We start from the raw sequence: 19026 nt of genomic DNA on the forward strand, positions 1-19026 counted from the left end.
AGAGGCTACACATTCTCCATATTGTAATTTTTAGGCTAGTTTCATATGTCCGAAACATACGTTTGGCTAACAGGTTCACATTGAATACTTCTGCTAACCACTAAACGCAGTAAGCATCCCTTGCTTAAGCTTCCCATGGTTATAATAAGGGGTTAAAAAAAGGCTAGTGGTGAGTGATGAAATTCTCCTCACCACTTGCTTATTTTACTAGCATTTAATTAATTTGTGCAAGTAAATTGGAAAACCTGACGTGGTTATTCTTCCACCTCAACTCTCAGTATATCTTTATACATACCCTTCACATTTTGTTAAGTCATAAACGAAACAAACAACAGTATACAAAAAACCTCACATATTTTATTACACATGATTCACAATGAATAGAACAATAACAACTACAGTATGCAGCTGATCTAAGTACCTGATCCAAAATATAGCATCAATAAAACTGCTGAGGTTCAATAAGAAAATACATGTAAACTAAATCCTGCTACACACTAACGGATATCCATCCAACTGACAGTCCAGTATATCGACAGAATGACGTTACATTTATTTACACAACACATTTCTAACATCTGTATCGAACATGGAGGTAAAATACTCATCAGGCTAGGGAATAAGACAGGAAAGAAAACAATAACACTAATTATCTGTAACACATGTTTTGTATGCTTTTCTTTTAAGAACTTTACCCTCACATATTACTACGAAGCTCCGTAAGATTTTTACAACACATTTTTATTTAGAAACACACCTTCATGAGCGCAAAGGCAAGATGTATAGGTGATATACAGTATATGCCACTTGATGAATTGTGTGTGAGTATAACGGACTTCTTGGTATGTGTTCTGGGCCTCTTTGTCTGATACCAGAAGATGAGATTACCAAAGGCTTTTTGTGGATATTTTTGTTTTATTTTAACACTATTTTAAATGGAGAGACTTAAGAGTTAAGACACATATACTGTCATATTAGCCATGTCTGTGCCTTACACTAAGGACACACCCTTTAGTGGTTATCATCATAATTACAGATACAGTTGGGTTTTGTGACATTCACAGTCTAAAGTCTCTGCAGTCCATTTCAGTTTCAGTAAGTGCTGGTTGTGTGTGAGCGGCTTGTTTGTAATGTAGTAGGTTGTTTTGTCCAGTGCTCAGCGTGCTGCCGGGCGGGCCATCCCCGGGTTCACGAAGGAGAAGTTCTTGAACATCGTCTGATCAACGCTGTTGATGAGCGTACGGTCGGCACAAGACAGTCGTGGCTTCTCGTTGATAAACTCTTTGTCAAAGTTACTGCAGTCACTGGGGGATGACTGTCAGAGTGGAAGAGAAAATGTGTAAATACAAACAATATACACCAATTGAAAGTATTATTTATCCTTAACTATTGGACTATATATATAATAAATTTAACTCAATATGTTGGTCATTAGATGAGAATAGGAGTATTACAAAATATTTATACAGTATTGTATCGCAAAATAACCTTTCTATTACAGTATTGTATCCTAAAAAACACTTTATACATTTTTATTTAAGGTTTACATGCAAAGATGAACTGTTAACATCCTTTCAGTGTACAGTATGTGCCCTCTTAAAGTAGTGAAATAATCACTAAAAAGGATAATGACAATGATCGTTAGAGCAGCTAGGGCTAGGCAATACATCAATATTATATTGATATTCTGATATGCTACTTGATATCATCTTAGATTTTGAATATTGTAAGTGTTGGCTTATCCTGGTTCATATTTACTAACTCTAGTTGCAGCCCTATTCTTCACTTTAAAAGTAGGTAAATATATTTAGCTACCATGCTTCCTAGCAAAAATCAGGCCCTTCAAATGTAAATGAAAAAGTGAGAGCATGTGATTGCACTTACTATAGTTGGCTTGAAGGGCGGTGCCACCTTGCGTTGTTCCAGGTTGTTCCAGTCGGTGCTGCTAAAGAACTTGTGCTGTCGGATGTTTCCCTTCAGTCCAAGGCGCTCCTCAGGCTCCCTCACAAACAGCTGCGGCACAAACAAAACCAAGGTTACAAACAAGCAGTTTAAAACGTTTTTCTACAAAGAAAAAGCACCTAACTTGTGTAAATCCGGCCACACTGAATGTGTGAGTCAAGGAATGTTTTGCTTGTATAAATGTACTGCTTTAGTACCCCTAGTACAACGTTTGAAACACACACGTCTGACCTTGATCAGAAGGTCTTTGGAGTCTTTGGAGAGCCAGTGGGGATAAAAGGGGTTGTCGGTCCGTATAGACTGAAACAGCTCCTCTTCGTCTTGGCCGTGAAATGGAGAGTGTCCGATCAGCATCTCGTAGAGCAGAACCCCGAATGACCACCAGTCTGCTGAGCTGTTATACTTCTGACCCAGCAGTATCTGATATATAATTACATAAAGGTTACAAACATGCAGTGTAGCTTTTTTTGATTTGCGTTCGAAACATTCTACATGCAGTCTGATACCCATAGATCTTTTCCTTGGTGAAGTAATATTACATTATCTGTGCTTGGTAGGATAACACTTTTGGAAAATGCTTAAAGTGAATTACCACTTAAGGTACATCTGCTAGTGTTGGTTTGCCCATTAATATATAGTCTTATGTAAATGTAAATATTTAGTGTGTGTGATCACCTCAGGAGCGATGTAGTCAGGCGTCCCACAGAAGGTGGAGGTCACGGTGTCGCTCTGCATGTTCTCCTTACACATGCCAAAGTCTGCAATCTTTATGTGACCTTCAGAGTCCAGCAGCACATTATCCAGCTTCAGATCCCTGCAGAGGAGCAGCAAGATATGAGCACCAACAGTTTTTTCATCAGGTTCAGTTCTGTTTCTAGCTTTTACTGAACATTTACCTGTAAATGATTCCTCTGGAGTGCAGGAACTGAAGCCCACAGATGATTTCTGCTCCATAGAATCTGTGGAAAAATATAAATGGTAGCGAGGAAAAAAATGTGGGATGTTAGTTTAGTCTTGCCTCCTACATACTCAATCAGTATGTACTGCTTACTGCCTGCTAAATGAATGATTTAGTAAGCCATTACCAGCAGGCTGTTAGTTTGGGGGGGGATTTTTGACATGGTATTAAATAAGTATTGAGAATCTTGGAATTTAAATGGTATTTGTATCGACTACAAAATGTTGGGTACTGTGACATCCCTACTAAGTATTGATAGTAAGTGAATTTGCAATTCTGAAAACATTCACATGTGTATTCACTACAAACTCCTGCCAAGGGTTAGGGTTAAAAGCAAGCAAAGCATCCCAACCAAACAGCACAGATCTAAGTTGGGCATCTTAACAAATTTAGCATATTGCCGGGATACATACGTGGCTCTGTGCAAATCAAATTTGTGGCAGCTCTGGATATGGAACATGAGATCCCCTCCGTTCAGATACTCCATGACAAAGAACAGGTTTTCCTGGATAAACAAATGCAGGAAGGTCAGATGTGTGACTGTAGTAAATGTACAGATGAATCCAAGTGTTCCTTGGTGTTACCTTGGTCTGGAAGGTGCAGTAAAGGTGTGTGAGAAAAGGGTTTTCCCAGGCTAAAGAAAGGACCCTCCTCTCCACCATGGTGCATTCCACGTCATCGTCCATCAGCACCACGTCCTTCTTCAGAGCCTTCACTGCGTAAAACTGCCCACTTCTCTTCAGCTCGGCTAAAAATACCTGTAACAGAAAGATTAGTTAAAACTGCTGCGGCTGGACAGTTATATTTTCTTTGACACTCACGCTTCTGAAACACCTTTGTGATTACTGCCTCCCACTGACATTAAAGCAACAAGTTGTTGGTTTACTGTGGAAACTAGCGGCAGTAAGGGTTGCCCAAAATGTGTCATAATGTCATGTATGAAAGCTTTAAATTAATGCGAATAACTAAAATATCACTGATGACATATGGAAAAAGTATTCCCCTAAATGTGTCGTTTGTTATGGCGCATAGCTATAACAAGTTATTATTACTTAGAAACATACCATTAATAATGCTGAAATACTTACTTAATGAGTGTCTGGCAGATACTAAGTCTTATAGTTTGAGAAGAGTGCTGGAATGATGCTTTTTGCTGAGTTCTGCTGTAAATCCCCCTGTGTGCATTAGCTTTTCTTTGAATCAGATGCTGTACCTTGCCGAAGCTGCCTTTCCCGAGCATCTTGTGCAGAACGAAGTCATTGACGGTGAATCTGGGTTGGTCCTTCTTTGGGACGGCGTACAGAGGCTCTTCTTCTTTCAGCGCCTCAGTGAAGCTCCTGTCTGCCGGTCCTTCCCATGAAACACCCTGCATCTCTTCAGGTCAGGAAGCAGGAATGGGGAATATATGCGTTATATTACAAAAACTATCGAGAATAAAGGACAGGGTGCAGGTTTTTGAAACTAATGTACCTTTGTTTGCAGGTGTAGCTGTGGACGTTACTAACCCAGACGGAGCTCTGATAACCCCCGGCTGGTCGACACTGACTGGACCCTCTCTGCCGATGATTTCAGTTTCAGTGTCCCTGGAGCTTCTGGCCTGAAGGCAAAAGGTAGGACTGAGATTTAAAGTCAAACATGTTGGTGGAAAGGCCGCTGAAAACAGCCTTTACAAAAGTTTGCAAAGATTCCAAAAGTAAGGTTTATTGAAGAAGGTTTAACATTATCAATTCCAAAACTAAAAAAGTTTTGGAATTGTGTTTTTATCTTGCAAAACATTCGCTTCAACCGAAAATGGTGGCCGTTTCATATATATATATATCTCCATTATTCCCTATAATGTAGGCAGTTCAAAATGTACACATGAAAATGTTTTGAAATTGCAGAGGTTTAGTGTGTCTCACCTGCTGTTTAGTCTCGATCATGGCCAGAGCTTCAGCCATGAGTTTCTGGTTGATCCCGCATAGGTTGGCTACTTTCTTCTGGCATTTATGATGGACGTTCATGCAGCATTCTGCACAGAAAACACAGAATTACCACCGCAGATAAAAACATGCCTTTTTGAGGACGTTTTGTATTTACGATGGCTATGGCACTGATTCTACCTCCAATTTAAATTGTGTGATGCTACAGAGGAAATCACTTTTCTGGTACTAATTTTGTTTGTTAAAAATATCTGCTTCTGTAGTTGGTATTTCTAGCTCTTTTACCATCATGAATAACATTTATTATAAGTTACCCTATATGTAGTAACCTTCTAGGTCATAAAGGAAAGACAAATCGAGCAACAAACAACATGTGTTTACTAGGCAAGTGTTCCATTAGTTTAATCAGTTGTAGTAACACAAAGAAAGTCGATGGTGTGTCTACAAAACATAAATTAGTAATGAATCCACAGAAATGTTAAATCTTCCGCCCCTCACCCTCACATTTGAGCCCCTGCTTGGCGAGCCCCCAGAGCAGAGTACCGCAGTGTTCACAGAACGTTGGACTTTTGTAGTTGTACACTCTAAACCTGTGCGGCATGTCGATCTTGAAGCGCTCCTTGTGGATCTGCAGGACACACATCACATCATACAGCTCAGCATGGAGGCCCTGGCACAAAATACATACTTTCTTGCCTGTAGTGCAATTTTTATTTTAAAATATAGAGAACACTTCCTGTCCCTAAACAGAGGGGGGCAGGTCTGTTCTTCTTACACTGCGTATTACAACAAGGGTTTAGTATTATCTTTTGGTTTCATGCGTATGAACTCAGCAGGCATGTGGCTGAGGAGGAAGTGAGTCAAAAGATAAAAGCAGCGAATGAGATGAGACATGTGTGGCGTAATGATTCCTCTGTATGAGGTGATTAGTAAGCAGTATAACCACAAGTCTTTTAGTGTGACTGCTCCGACGCTATGACATAAGAGCATTTATGTGAAATGATGAGTGTGAGGCAGATACTCACCATTGTTTCTTTGCTGTTGATGGCTGAACCAGTGCATTTGGCGATAACCTTGTCTATGCATTTTTTGTGAATAGCTGCGTTGCACTCTGTAAAAAACGAAAATGACAGTTGGACATTAAGGGGTTGAAAAAAGGCACCGTTAAACTTCCAATACATCAGTGGAAAATATTCATCTGACACTCACGTCTGCACTGGTACCCCTGCTTGTTTAGACCCCTGCGGTGGAAAAAAACAGGAGAAAATTAGTCATTATAATGCAAAACATGATCATTTGTCGATGATAGTTTTCGTACCAGACAAACTCTTTGCAGACGGAGCAGAAGGTGGGTTGAGGGAAAAAGGTGGCGCTGAACTCGTGACATTTGACAACGTGAACTTTGGCTTGTTTGATGGCCCCTCGCCGCTGATGCAGGGCGAACAGACCCTCTCTCATTTGTCCCGACTCTTCCTCAGGCTGGCCTGCAGCATCTGAAACACATCATGTAACCTTGTGTATAAACGATAAAACATGAAAACACATTTGGTAGAGCTCAGCTTTCGCAGGAGTTATTGTTTACTGGAAAGAAGGTTTTACACCTAAGTTTCTATTTCTCACCTTTTGTGGATTTATGAGAGTTTTGTGAGTTTCATTTTGTTTAAACCGTCTCATATGCAAAAAAATTCTCTGTTGCTGATGTAAATGCTGCAGTTTAATATAAAAGATGGAAAGAGTTTTTACAATTAGTTTTTGACAACTTAAAGGTGGGGTAGGTAAGTTTGAGAAACCGGCTCGAGATACACTTTTTGTTATATTCCATGGAATGCTCTTAACATCCTGATAGCAATGAATATCTTAAAGGGGACCTATCATGCAAAATGCACTTTTGTACGTCTTTTATACATGAATATGTGTCCCCGGTGTGTCAGGGAACTCACCAAGTGTCAGAAAATACAACCCTCTCTCTTTTCCTCCATACCCAAATCTCTAAAAACGGGGCTGCAACGGATCTGATACAGACTGATACAGATTTGAAAATTCTCTGAGGTCAGGAACGAGGAGCTCCGCCTATATGGCCAACTCTCCACCTATCAGGGGAATGTGGGGTTGGGCCACGGCCGGCCATTGCCGCTCGAAAGCGCTGGAGACGCTGTAGTACATATGCCAGGCCTGTAAGTGGCGCTGTAGTCTGCCACAAAAGCAGCGAAGAAGACTTCCCTTGCATGGTTGCCATGGTTGCCCTTCTGTTTATTCTCCACTGTGGCTCTTTTTCTCCCTCCCCGAGGCAAGCGTTTGCTCCCGCTGCTGTAATTCAATGCAATCCCTCCCCGTCGAGGCAAGCACTGTAATTCTCTCCGGTTAGTCCACCAGCAGATGACAAACACCCACCTCTCCGCCTCTTCCAAGGAACGAAGGGACCGTGCGGCAGAGTTTCAGTTCGATTTTTTTTCGCCGGTCAACATGTCCGTTAAAGTTTAAATCATCCGGACAAAATTAGAAAAGTGCCGGTCAAAGGTCTTCTTTGTTATTTATTGAGCTTTAAAACAAATGAATAACGACTCTATATAATCATATAAGAATAAAACACGTAAGACGGAGATCTCTTTTTCTCCCCCTCTTCTGACAGCCCAGCAGCTGATCACAAAGCACGCTCCCCTCTCCTGCAGGGGGGCGTGGTCCATATGTCTTATATATGTGCAATATAAGATAATCAATCATGTAAGATGATTAAGTGTTTATGGAGTTCAGGAGGAAGTGCCATAGATGAAATTGTCTCTGTGTAGCAGCTGCCTTACCACCTGTTGTTCTGAGCAGCGATTTCCTATTAGCACGGTCTATTCTTAGAAAACATGAGATGACTCCTTCCTTTAGTTCTTAGTGACTTCTCAAGCATTTGGTTGGTGTTAATGTCAGTAAAGCCCCATTGCACCGCACGCACGCAGTGGGAAGGGACTCAAAGGTTCTTCTTCTTAATTAGAAAAATGTGGGTAGTGTGGTCTACTTTCTAAAATAACTTTAGAGTGATTCAACTGTATATATTTCACACAATTAACTGGCATTAGCCAGTGACTTCAGCAATACATAGTTTGGCTTAAAAAAAAACGTAAGTAAACTGAAGACCACAGCAGATCATTCTAAGCGTTAAGGATTAAAAAGCATTTCCTTTTTCACACTACAACTTTATCATTTCCGAGCATTAAGATGACTATCTTTTATTTTCACTTTCAGTTTGACTGATTTTGTTTAGAAATGTGATTTCATCGTTTCAACACATATGAATTTGGTTGCAGATGATAGGTAACCCCAGAGTGTTGCAGTATATTGTAGTTTGAGGGGCAGCAGGTGGAGTTATATAAGTGTTAATGACTCACCAGTTTTCTCCAGATAATATTTGGCCTCCATCAGCAGGCGGCCCTGTGGCTTCAGCTCCAGCTGACACGAATCCAAGAAGAACAGAAACATGTGACTAAAAGCAGCATATCAGGACAGAATTAGATCATACAGATTATAAATATGTTTTAAATGGCAAAGGGAGGGATGTTGACGCATTAAATGTACAATGTAATATTCTAACTCAAACAGACGTAGAGGACCAGAGTGGGGAGGAAATCTGAATATTTGGTTTGATTTATCCACCCAATGCAAAGTCTTTTCAGGGAAAGAAATGATAAGTGAGTCATTTAAAAAATAAATCCAGGAAGAAGTGGATTATAAACATTAGCAGGGACGGCTTAACGTGCTTATAATTAAAGATGTTACCCAGACTAAAGTAGGAAGAAGGGCCTTTTGGGACATATTTGCTCTCATTAGATAGATGACTGGAAATGAACAATGATCCCCAGCTGGAATTAAACTGGAGACTATAAACACTTAATTTATTTACTTTTTAACATCTTAATAAAGCATGTTTGACACTTTGGGAGGACTATAAAGGAGGAAGACACATTAACAGTTTTCAATAATTGAAATAAGAGCTTCTGTGGTTAACCTTGCAAGAGGCCAAACTAAGAAACAACTGCTCTAGGATTAATAATTCGTGCTCATTATTTTCATTCCAAATAGAAAATGTCTCCTTAACTTTTTTATTGGATTGTCATTATTATTGTATTAGTTTAAACACATTATATCTTGGTATATGAATGATCTGGTGTTATGTATTCTAAAAAGGATTTAGTTGGGATTACTAAAACAGAGCTTGTTGCACAACACAAGAAAAAACCCACCTAATCCCATTCTGTACATTTAAAGGGATCCAACACTATAAAATCCCATTCAAGGGTACAACATAGACTTCTTTAACTGCAGATATTTAATACATCATAGGAGGAGAGGCACAGGTTCATCTAATCAGAAATGTTATTATTTTTGCTTATGCTTTTCCTGGTATTACTCTCATAAAACGCATAATGAATGTAGTTTAAAAAAAGCCCATTTGTTCATTTTGTTAATGAATAAAAGACGGATTACCACTTCTAACATTTGCTAATTTGACTCGAAATTGAGTAAACCCATCTGGATTTTTAGCTGGAGTTGCCAAACAGCTGGTCCAGGAAAAAAAACACACACACACACACACACACACACACACACACACACACACACACACACACACACACACACACACACACACACACACACACACACACACACACACACACACACACACACACACACACACACACACACACACACACACACACACACACACACACACACACGGTATTCTCCATCACACCATGAGAGTTTTTAATATATATTGAAATGCTAATGTGAACACTCACCCAGGTCTCCAGCTTGCCGTTCTCCTTCTTGCACTGCGTTGCCAGAGAGTCCAGTGCCACGGTGGCCTCGGACTTGAGCTCGGCCGTGCGGTCCTTCACCATCACGTGCATGATGCGCCCGGGGTGGATGTGGGCATCGAACGTGGTGCTCCATGGGGGGTACATGGTGGGCTTCTTCTGCTTGTGCACTTGGCCCTTCTCTGGAAAAACAAAAAGGAATAATGAGAAAGAAGCTACTTAATTGTGCAGGTTCTTTACTTTTTGTTAATAACAGACAAAAGATAAGATATTTTAGAGATTTTCACTTTTTACTTACTTTGATTCCAATAAATATCTAAAAATCCTGTGCGAAAAACAAATAAATGTCCTACAAAAATTGTCATTCACTGGAGGAGTTTTAGAGTGTCTTGCCTTTTTTAAATCGGTATTTAAAATATGCTGACCTCATGGTAAAGGTGATTTAATTAGTCATTAACATTTGCCATTCATCAGCACAATGGCCTTTTATTGTGTCCTAATGCTTACAACACTGTACATTACATCAAAACATTGATAATTAAATTATTGGAAAATGCTAAACATATCCTGCTGCCCAAAATAATCACTAGAGAACCAATTTGTATTAATCCGCCAATGAAAATAGTCCCCAAAAAAATCCCCTTTTCTTATTTCTGTTTAAGTAAGGTCTTCTGTAAACAAGATAATGCTGATTTATAATATTATCAAGCACTTTTTAAATAGTGAATGTATGAATTTATTACTTTTTTTTTTTAGAGATTGTACATCTTCAGAAAGAACAAATTGGCTTCCGGCTGAAATCACAGGTTGGAAATAACAAAAATGTAAAATATCTCCAGCCGGATCCTTTAAGGATTTAACATAAACATTTGAAATGTTAACATCTAGAAAATGGAGAAGATTTCCCGCCAGATGGAAAACCAACACCAGGAATTAATCCCTGGGAAAACGGATGAATGTACAGTGTTTCAATCTCTGGGGATTAGATAATATGTCATTTAAAAGTAGATACATATGATTTATTTCCATTCAAATATGGTAATCTTATGCAAAGTGTCATAATGGGTAACACATTTGGTTTGCAGTACATAATAATTTTACTATATTTGATCATTATAATTAGAACAATGGGTTAATATGTCCTGTATCGTTATCACAATATCAGTCAAAATGATCCCAATGAAGTTATGTAAACATTTTGCCGCTCTTTATGATTATACAGTAGCGTCACAGTTTTGAGGGATTAAATCATATCACATGGCCTAAACACTTCTGGTAATATACCAGGAAATAATTGACATCTGCTGATTTTCCTCTGCAATATCATCACATATATCCACTTGCATAACGGCCACTTGCCATGCTGCTGCCTCCAAATGAAGCCCGCTCAGCTTTCTACCCCTAAAGTGATCTGCAGCCTTCTCCATCATCGGCTCATCGCCAGCTGCCGTCTGATAAAAGCACACCGTGTTTTCTCACATAGTCTACACCAGCTTCAAAGAAAGTTACCTCGCGGCAAAAAGAGAGGTGACATGTTTTGGTGTTAGTCAGTTCCTGTGTTTTTCTGTGAAAACGTGCCACAGTAGCATTTAGGTTGAAGTGTACTCTCAGGTCTTTGCCGCTTTAAAAGAGTTTACATTTTTCAAGGACACCTCACAATTTAGAAAGGAAAGCACATTTTTAGCAGATTATCTATGATCTGTTGGTGTTTGATTAAGTATGTTTATTGGAGACTTTAAAATCGTATACATTTAAAGTTATTGCATCTGCCTTTCAAAACAGCTCTGGTATAAATAGCTATAATTTACGCAAAATCCTCATAAGAGAGAATTACCAAGCTTGTGGTATTATGAATGAAGTACACTTGGCATTAAAAGACCCCCTTAAGAACAACTAAACCAAGGCTTGTTGTAGTAAAACCTACAACAAGATTGACTTGATTCTATAAATGTGATGTCATATACGCTATTTCATTTAAGAGTAAACATTGAATAGATGAATATTTGTAATATTCAATATAAACAACAATCTATATAAACCTTAAAAATGTTCATTAAACTGGATTAAAAAAAAGCAGATAAGTTAGAAAGTGCTAACTGCTAATTATGACACTTGCCTTAAAAACAACCCCATGATAATTTTGAATGTTGCAGTCTGAATTTGGTCCAGAAAAGATATAAAGCGCCTCAAACACTCTTTACTTTGTACATGACTTCATAGAAAAATCTGTTTCTTCCATCACTTGTATTTGAAGATGAATCCGCCGCAGTGCCCGATGGGAAAAACGATTTGTGTGTGTGTTCTTTTTTGGCCTGCCTGTGCGATTTGAACAGTTTTTCTGTTCCTGTACTTTACCTGAGTATTTCCATTTGATGCTACTCTATACTTCTTCTGCACTACATTTTGGAGGCAAATAGTATATGTTTGATCAACTAATACATTATGATATATGAATATATTGAAGGTTAAGATACTCACAATATATAAAGTAGAAACATCTTTCAGTTTACCAGCTATAACAGTAACATAATGAGTTCACTAAAGCATCAATAATCATGTTCAACAATAATTGATAGTACATTTTCACCTAAATGTAGCTCATGTTTACATTATTATGGCATTATGGCAGTAAATGAGCAGTATCAGGTTATTCCATATTTCCCCCTTTAAGTTGTATTGCTTGCTCATGTGTCATTCAGGCATGGAAACAGATTTGTATCTAACTTAGTGTGACATGAAAGTAAGGTGAACGGTCCCTGCAGTGACAGAGTAGAGTGTACATGATATTAACCGGGCCTCTCTGGGCTCAGTCTTGTGGTTTCAGGGAGGAAAAGAAACTTCAGAGCCCTCCTCTTTCCTCCCTCTCTGTTTTTAACTCTATAATGCACTCATATCCACCAGCGGATAAAGATAACCGAATGCAGAACAAAGATATCTGCTCCGAGTCTGTTATCACTCTCTGGGAAGTTTCCCAAAGATGTGACATTCAACAACTGCAATGAAGATATTGAAAAATGAATGAACTTTTAAAAGATGTATGCAGACACGCCTTTACAGTTCTATCTTTATCTCTTTGAGCCTGCCATCCTATACCTCACATCTCCTAGTGTTACATTATATATATCTATACAAATGTAAACGTACTCAGCTTTAGGGGCTTATAAGCTACATTTACAAAAATAAACTGAAAGTGAAAAAGCTGATTCTCCAGAGACTATCAATGAGATTGAAAGTCATACTTTGCCTTATGCCACATTTTGCATTGTTATAGTCTAATATAGGGTTACTACTTCCACATTTTTATATTGATCCAAAAACACCCAAGTGCTTACTGGACATTAAATTCATCTCTTCCCGAGTTGAAGGGGAATTCATGTTTGTCAGAGAAAGAGCCAGTGAACATATGGTGCAAATGTTTCAGCTTTCATGAGCTGGAATTAAAGTTGAATCAATCTGTTATAGGCAGTCCAACTTTCACATTAATGTACAAAAAGCTTTGACCCAGAGGTTAAAAACTGATGAGCAAGAGCCACATATCTAACAACCCAACATTTTATTGTTTACGTTACACATAACTTATATATTCCTCAAAATGGAAAATCAACCCAGCAGTCCCTCACCTGTGTCGACGGCCTCCTTCATGTAAACGGCACAGTACGGGTTCAGCACCTCCTCGTGGTAGGCCAGGCCCGGATCCATCTCAAACTTGGAGAACCCAATCCGCAGGAAAGGAGACATGGCTGCAGCTTTTTACGCTCAAATATCCAAACAACCTCCAGTAAACAGTTTCAAAGATGATATCTGAGGGCTTCTGTTCGCGCTGTAAAACCTCCTTTCCTCGCAGACTGCCCCTTTTTCACCAGAGTAAAGATAAGAGGAGGAGGAGGCAGAGGAGGAGGTGTTTCTGTTTTTCCGCCCTTGATGCTTTAAACTACCTGTGAGAGAAAGACACAGAGAAAGAGATATTACATCACTCGTAACCACACGAGCAAACTCTGAAGTGAGTTTCAACTTGTTGTGCTACAGCTGGCTCTCAAATCAGAATCAGGACCTTTTATTCATCCTGGGGAAAATGGGTGTCGAGAAATTTGCTCCATTTTAGAATTAAATAAAAAAATATTTTGACAAAATCAGCAAACTTCTCCAACACATCAGAAAATCAAATCAAATGTGTGTTATGTAGTGACAGGAAAATGTTTGAGGAGCCTTGTTCACTCCTCGAAAGCAAGAGAAAGATAATAAACAAGCTGAAATAAAACTACACATACCTTCAGGAGACGTAAAAAAGCAGCTGTCAGCACTTACAAACCTTGGGAACATTTAAAAAGAATCATTGAAAAGAATTATCTTGTGTGATTAACTACAGTAACTACTTGTGTTGCCTCCTCTGCAGCAGATTTGCTGGTGGCAAAGTCTTGGTGACGGTCGATGTGATATATGAGGCCTGCCAAAGAGAGGTGTGTGTTTGTGTGTGTGTGTGTGCGTGTGTGTGTGTGGTGGAGAGGAGGCTGACTATTAATAGAGCTGAAATACTAAACGCAGATCAGGAATACGTGACCGCATGGGCCTGAGTCCGCAAAACTTTGTGATGATCAGGAGCAGCGAGTCATCTCCTTCTTCACTCTACTTACTTCACTGACCCTGAGTCTGTGTGTCATGGGAACGACACACAGTCACATTGAATGAATAAGATGTTTTAGTACAGTGGGTAGATTTCTCAACATGGAATATTTTACTTGTTATTTCATCATTTTAACATGGAGATGTGTTAAACCGCAACAAAACTAAAAATGTTTTATTTGCATGTTAGTATGGTTAAGTGAGGTCATTTTTTTCTAAAGCAATGTCCTACATTTTTGTTACCAAGTCATTAAGAGTAAGCTTGCACACACACACACACACACACATTTGGAACATTTAAATGTGCAGAGGTGCAGCTCGAACCTGTTGTAAAGTGTTAACTGCAGCAGGAGAACATCTTCCGGTGCTTCAGCTTTGACGATGTAACCACACTTCCTGACTCTCTTAACGCTTTTTATTTTTCATTTTTGTGGTGGGGCTGTTGCAAACATTAGATTGGAAACATTTAAAAAAAACACGGCTGCTCTACACTTTGAGATGCAAGTCAGAGAACAGCAAAATGCTTGTGAAACACGAATAGAAGTCAGTACATGATTAGCATCATCTCTCCATCTTGTTTGATTACTTTGTAAAAGTCTAAATGGTGAAAAAGCATACATTGATGCCCAGTTGTTGCACGTTTGCTCAGCTTCTCTGCTAACTTAAGATCCATATGTCTAACAAATTAAATCCTTCATCTGGTAAATTATAGATAAAAACCACCAAGATCTGAACAGATTCTTCTTAAAGTGTGGCTGAAAATTAACTAAAATGTGAATTTATGATATCTAAGTGAATATGTCACCATTACAGGGGACCAAATGAAACGCACTTTACCTTAATTAAGATAACAGGTTTCTCTGAAAATGGTTGGAAACATCTAAGATAGTGCAAATACACAAACCTAACAAAATAAATGCAGAAATGTTACTTATATCCACTCTTTAAAATACTTGTTTACATACTTGTTTGGGTCATTGATGTTAACATATAGCACAGATTTGAAGCAGAGGATCAATATGTCTTTAAAAGCTTGCATAATTTACAATATAAAGTGAATAGTTTCATAAACAGCCACATACTGTATAGCTTTAGAGTTGATCCTAATGTGAGTACAGCATCTATGGTCTCTTTCTTCCTCATGAAGTACTTTAAATGTAAGAGGATTTAGTGAGAACCAACACAGAGCGGTCATTGTTCAAACAAGCTGAGAAACAGCAGCTCAAACTAAAGTCTAATGTGCTTTTCAACACATGAGGACACGCACACTGGCTATTTGTATACACCTTAATGATCTAGTGGGCCAATCTGGGTTATTTAACATTGAACAGGAGCTGTCACACACTTTTATGTGTGCAGGCATCAGGGTGCCATTTTAAAAGGTGGATTTGCTTTACTGCGACCCACCCATGGGTGCTTTAATGCCACCCCACCCATCCTCAAACACACAGATGGAGATACAGGGAAGGTCAGGCAGGAGTGTGACCTTTCAAAAAAGCTTTCATGAGGGAGGTTAAAGTCAAACGAGCCTCCCACCTCACCCCTGTGTACCGGGTGCCATCAAAGCACAAAGAGTGTGTGTGTGTGTGTGTGTGTGTGTGTGTGTGTGTGTGTGTGTGTGTGTGTGTGTGTGTGTGTGTGTGTGTGTGTGTGTGTGTGTGTGTGTGTGTGTGTGTGTGTGTGTGTGTGTGTGTGTGTGTGTGTGTGTGTGTGTGTGTGTGTGTGTGTGTGTGTGTGTGTGTGTGTGTGTGTGTGTGTGTGTGTGTGTGTGTGTGTGTGTGTGTGTGTGTGTGTGTGTGTGTGTGTGTGTGTGTGTGTGTGTGTGTGTGTGTGAGCTTTTTGAAGTAGTCAGGGAAGGAGGGGGTGTTTGTTGTTGTTGACAGGAGGTCCATGTGTGTGACAGAAGCCTTTGACTATAGCTCCGAGTGTCCCTGAAGTGGTCACTCATTCAAAGAGAGAACAAAGTCCACACAAAGCAGACCCTGAGCAGCCTTCATTAAGAAATAGCATGCTAGCAGCATCAAAAAGGCACAGTAAAGAGAGGCCATTCAACTATTTGTATCTCTAAGTCTAGTTTTTCAGCTTAAAAGATAGTCTTGTTGTTGCTGTAGCTGCTGCACAATTTCTTTTTGATTTGTAACTAAAAGTATTTTCTAAAGTACTTAGATGTCACTTCCACAACATTTTATAGGGTTATATTGTACTTTTCTATGCCACTAAAACTGTAGTTACTTTTTAGACACAAAACAATTTGCAAGACATCATTCCTTATTACAGACTTGTAATTTGTAGGTTTTTTCCAACCAAAAAGCTTTTGAAATGCTGCTAAAATGCAAACTGTATCTGCAAGGCTGAAATGTAGCCAATTACTTGCCTTTCATTTTGATGTGATTTTTGAGTATTTCAATGTATACAGTACTTTTCCTTCTACTTCATTACATTTAATTGGGAAACATGACTTTTTCACTCCACTACATTGACAGTATTTGACAACAATAGTTCATATTCAGAGTCTAATTTTACACATATGATCAGGTAATAAAACACAATGCAATCTGTTTCATAAAGTAGTTATGAGTTTGCTTTCAACCAGCATCAACATTAAAATGCCAACGTGTATTTGAAAGGCTGCAAAAGAAGTCATTACATTTGCTCAAGTACTATACTGTATATTATACTGTACTTATGATATGAATTAGAAACACCTGCAGTATGCCTGACTGTATTTAAGAGGTACATATCGCACTTTGTACCTTCCTAAATGTAAATTGTTGGGGTCATTGTGTTGCACAATGAGTACTTTAACTTTTGAAATGTAAGTAACATGTAGCTGAAAACCTTCATAGTTGAAGGAAGGTTTTAAATGTAGGACTTTATGAAGCATTTTTACATCGCGGTACTTTTACTTAAATATACTGTAGGATCTAAATGTACCATACCTCACAGAAAATGTAGTAAAAAAAGAAATCCATTCACAACATTATATACACATATTATCATCATCACTTCTGAGTTTCTTATTTGCCTAATAACCAATCTCCCACTGTCGGTCTCACGACAAAAAGCAACTGAGAGAACTGAAATAGTGACTCTCACCCTGTAATAGACCAATAAGTAAATGTCAAAGACACATGCAGCCACTCGTATTTTTTTGTTCTTACCACAGTGTGAAAGTCTTTTCATACATGCTATATTTTACAACACCCACACTAAACATGTCTTGGATTCGGTCAATAGCAGGACTAGTTCAGTTAAAATGAGTAGAAACTTTGTGGAGCTGTTCAAAAGAGGAGTACTAACCTGTAAAAGCACACTGAAGTTTAATGTTGGCAAACTGAAGCTGCTCTCCATCCGATCACTGCTCACACTGCAAGAGAGACGGTGCATTTAACCGTCATGCATGAGGCGTTCAAAGACTGTAGGGATATTGGGAATACTTGGACCCAACTGTCACAGAGAGAGACTTCTGAGTTGGTTTGTTTTACAGGACTCTTTTAAAGAGGCGGGAAGTATTATAATAACAATAAAAAACTATAATTATAATATTACAAATAAACTTTAACATGGGAAACATGTCTGTACTATAATGATGAAAACAATTTGACAATAGTAATACAATTTGAAAAATGAAATATGGCAAAGTTATATATAAAAGATACAAAGTAATATAAAAAAAACGGTAAGAGATGTTGGAAATAAAATGATGTGCTCGCATAAATAAAAGGCTTTATTTATTAAACAATTAAGTTGATTCTGCAATTTCTCAGGCAGGGGGTTGTCTGTCGATGATGCATTCAGGTATAAATATTCCTATTGCACATTTTCCAAGCCTAATTCCAGCTATATCTCCTTGCTATTTTACTTCTACACATTTAGTTTCCCTTTAGTCTCAATGTTTTTTGTGCTGTAGCAAATCCTGATTCAGAATTTGCAATTTCCGAGGACACTTGAACGCCACATTGATCTATCCACCCACATACAAAGTGAAACTTCTTTATGAAACGAAAAAACAAAGAAGTAGGACTTAAAGGAAACATTCAGTGATCGCAGTAGAAGGAAACATGTCCAATGCATTTCTCAATAAGCACACACGTGAAAAAATAATAGATTTTTGACTTTTGAGTGGTTTGCCTGCTTTTGTTTTTGTAAAGTGAGGGCAGTATAATAATGTAAGATAACTGTAGAAGAGACTTTATTGAGATACATTGTGTTTTAGGAGCTCTAAGATGCAGAATTCACTATTATTTGATCATGTTGGCAGTGAGAAAACATAAAACTACCAACAATAATATATTGTTCAATATAATAACATACTTTTTTCCTAGTAGTAGTGGTTTTATTAGTATAATGAAACAGATGACCGGGATTTGTAACTAACTAGCGAAGTAGGATATTTAATAGGAACAACTAACAACGGTAATGAATTGAATCTGTTCTGCTTTTGGATGTTTAGTCATAAGGTGTTTTGGGAATCGTCACATTAAAACATGAACTTCAGTGGAAAGCTGATCTAATGTTCCCCACTGAATCACACATAACCTTTCATCTGAATTCTTCAACCAGTTTTAAGGGGAAATGTGCCTTTTCTCTCAGGAAAAATGTTTGACACAGAATCAGAAACCCTAATATGATTGTATTAAAAAAAGAATATGAATATATATATATATATATATATTTTTAAAACTTTTATTATATACCTTCTATAGTGTTTTGAACTGACAAAACACAAGATAAATCATGTTGAAAATGTGTTTTACTCTTG

At 38.3% G+C, this 19026-nt stretch overlaps 1 protein-coding gene across 1 annotated transcript; it reads right to left on the reverse strand.

The window, feature by feature from the left end:
• Positions 1–337: 337 nt before the first annotated feature.
• prkcq (protein kinase C, theta) lies at positions 338–17641 on the reverse strand. The gene is made up of 18 exons (XM_034133545.1): positions 17565–17641; positions 13265–13579; positions 9627–9826; positions 8217–8277; positions 6161–6335; positions 6052–6083; positions 5868–5953; positions 5341–5470; positions 4822–4931; positions 4391–4517; positions 4134–4294; positions 3505–3678; positions 3334–3425; positions 2859–2921; positions 2638–2776; positions 2194–2382; positions 1885–2013; positions 338–1315 (listed from the first exon to the last, which is right to left on the reverse strand). The coding sequence occupies exons 2-18, from the start codon at positions 13380–13382 to the stop codon at positions 1157–1159; spliced, it is 2145 nt and encodes a 714-aa protein (XP_033989436.1). The 5' UTR covers positions 13383–13579; positions 17565–17641; the 3' UTR covers positions 338–1156.
• Between the last annotated feature and the right edge of the window lie 1385 nt (positions 17642–19026).

This window comes from Trematomus bernacchii, unplaced genomic scaffold (genome assembly GCF_902827165.1).
Source record: "Trematomus bernacchii unplaced genomic scaffold, fTreBer1.1, whole genome shotgun sequence".
NCBI lineage: Eukaryota > Metazoa > Chordata > Actinopteri > Perciformes > Nototheniidae > Trematomus > Trematomus bernacchii.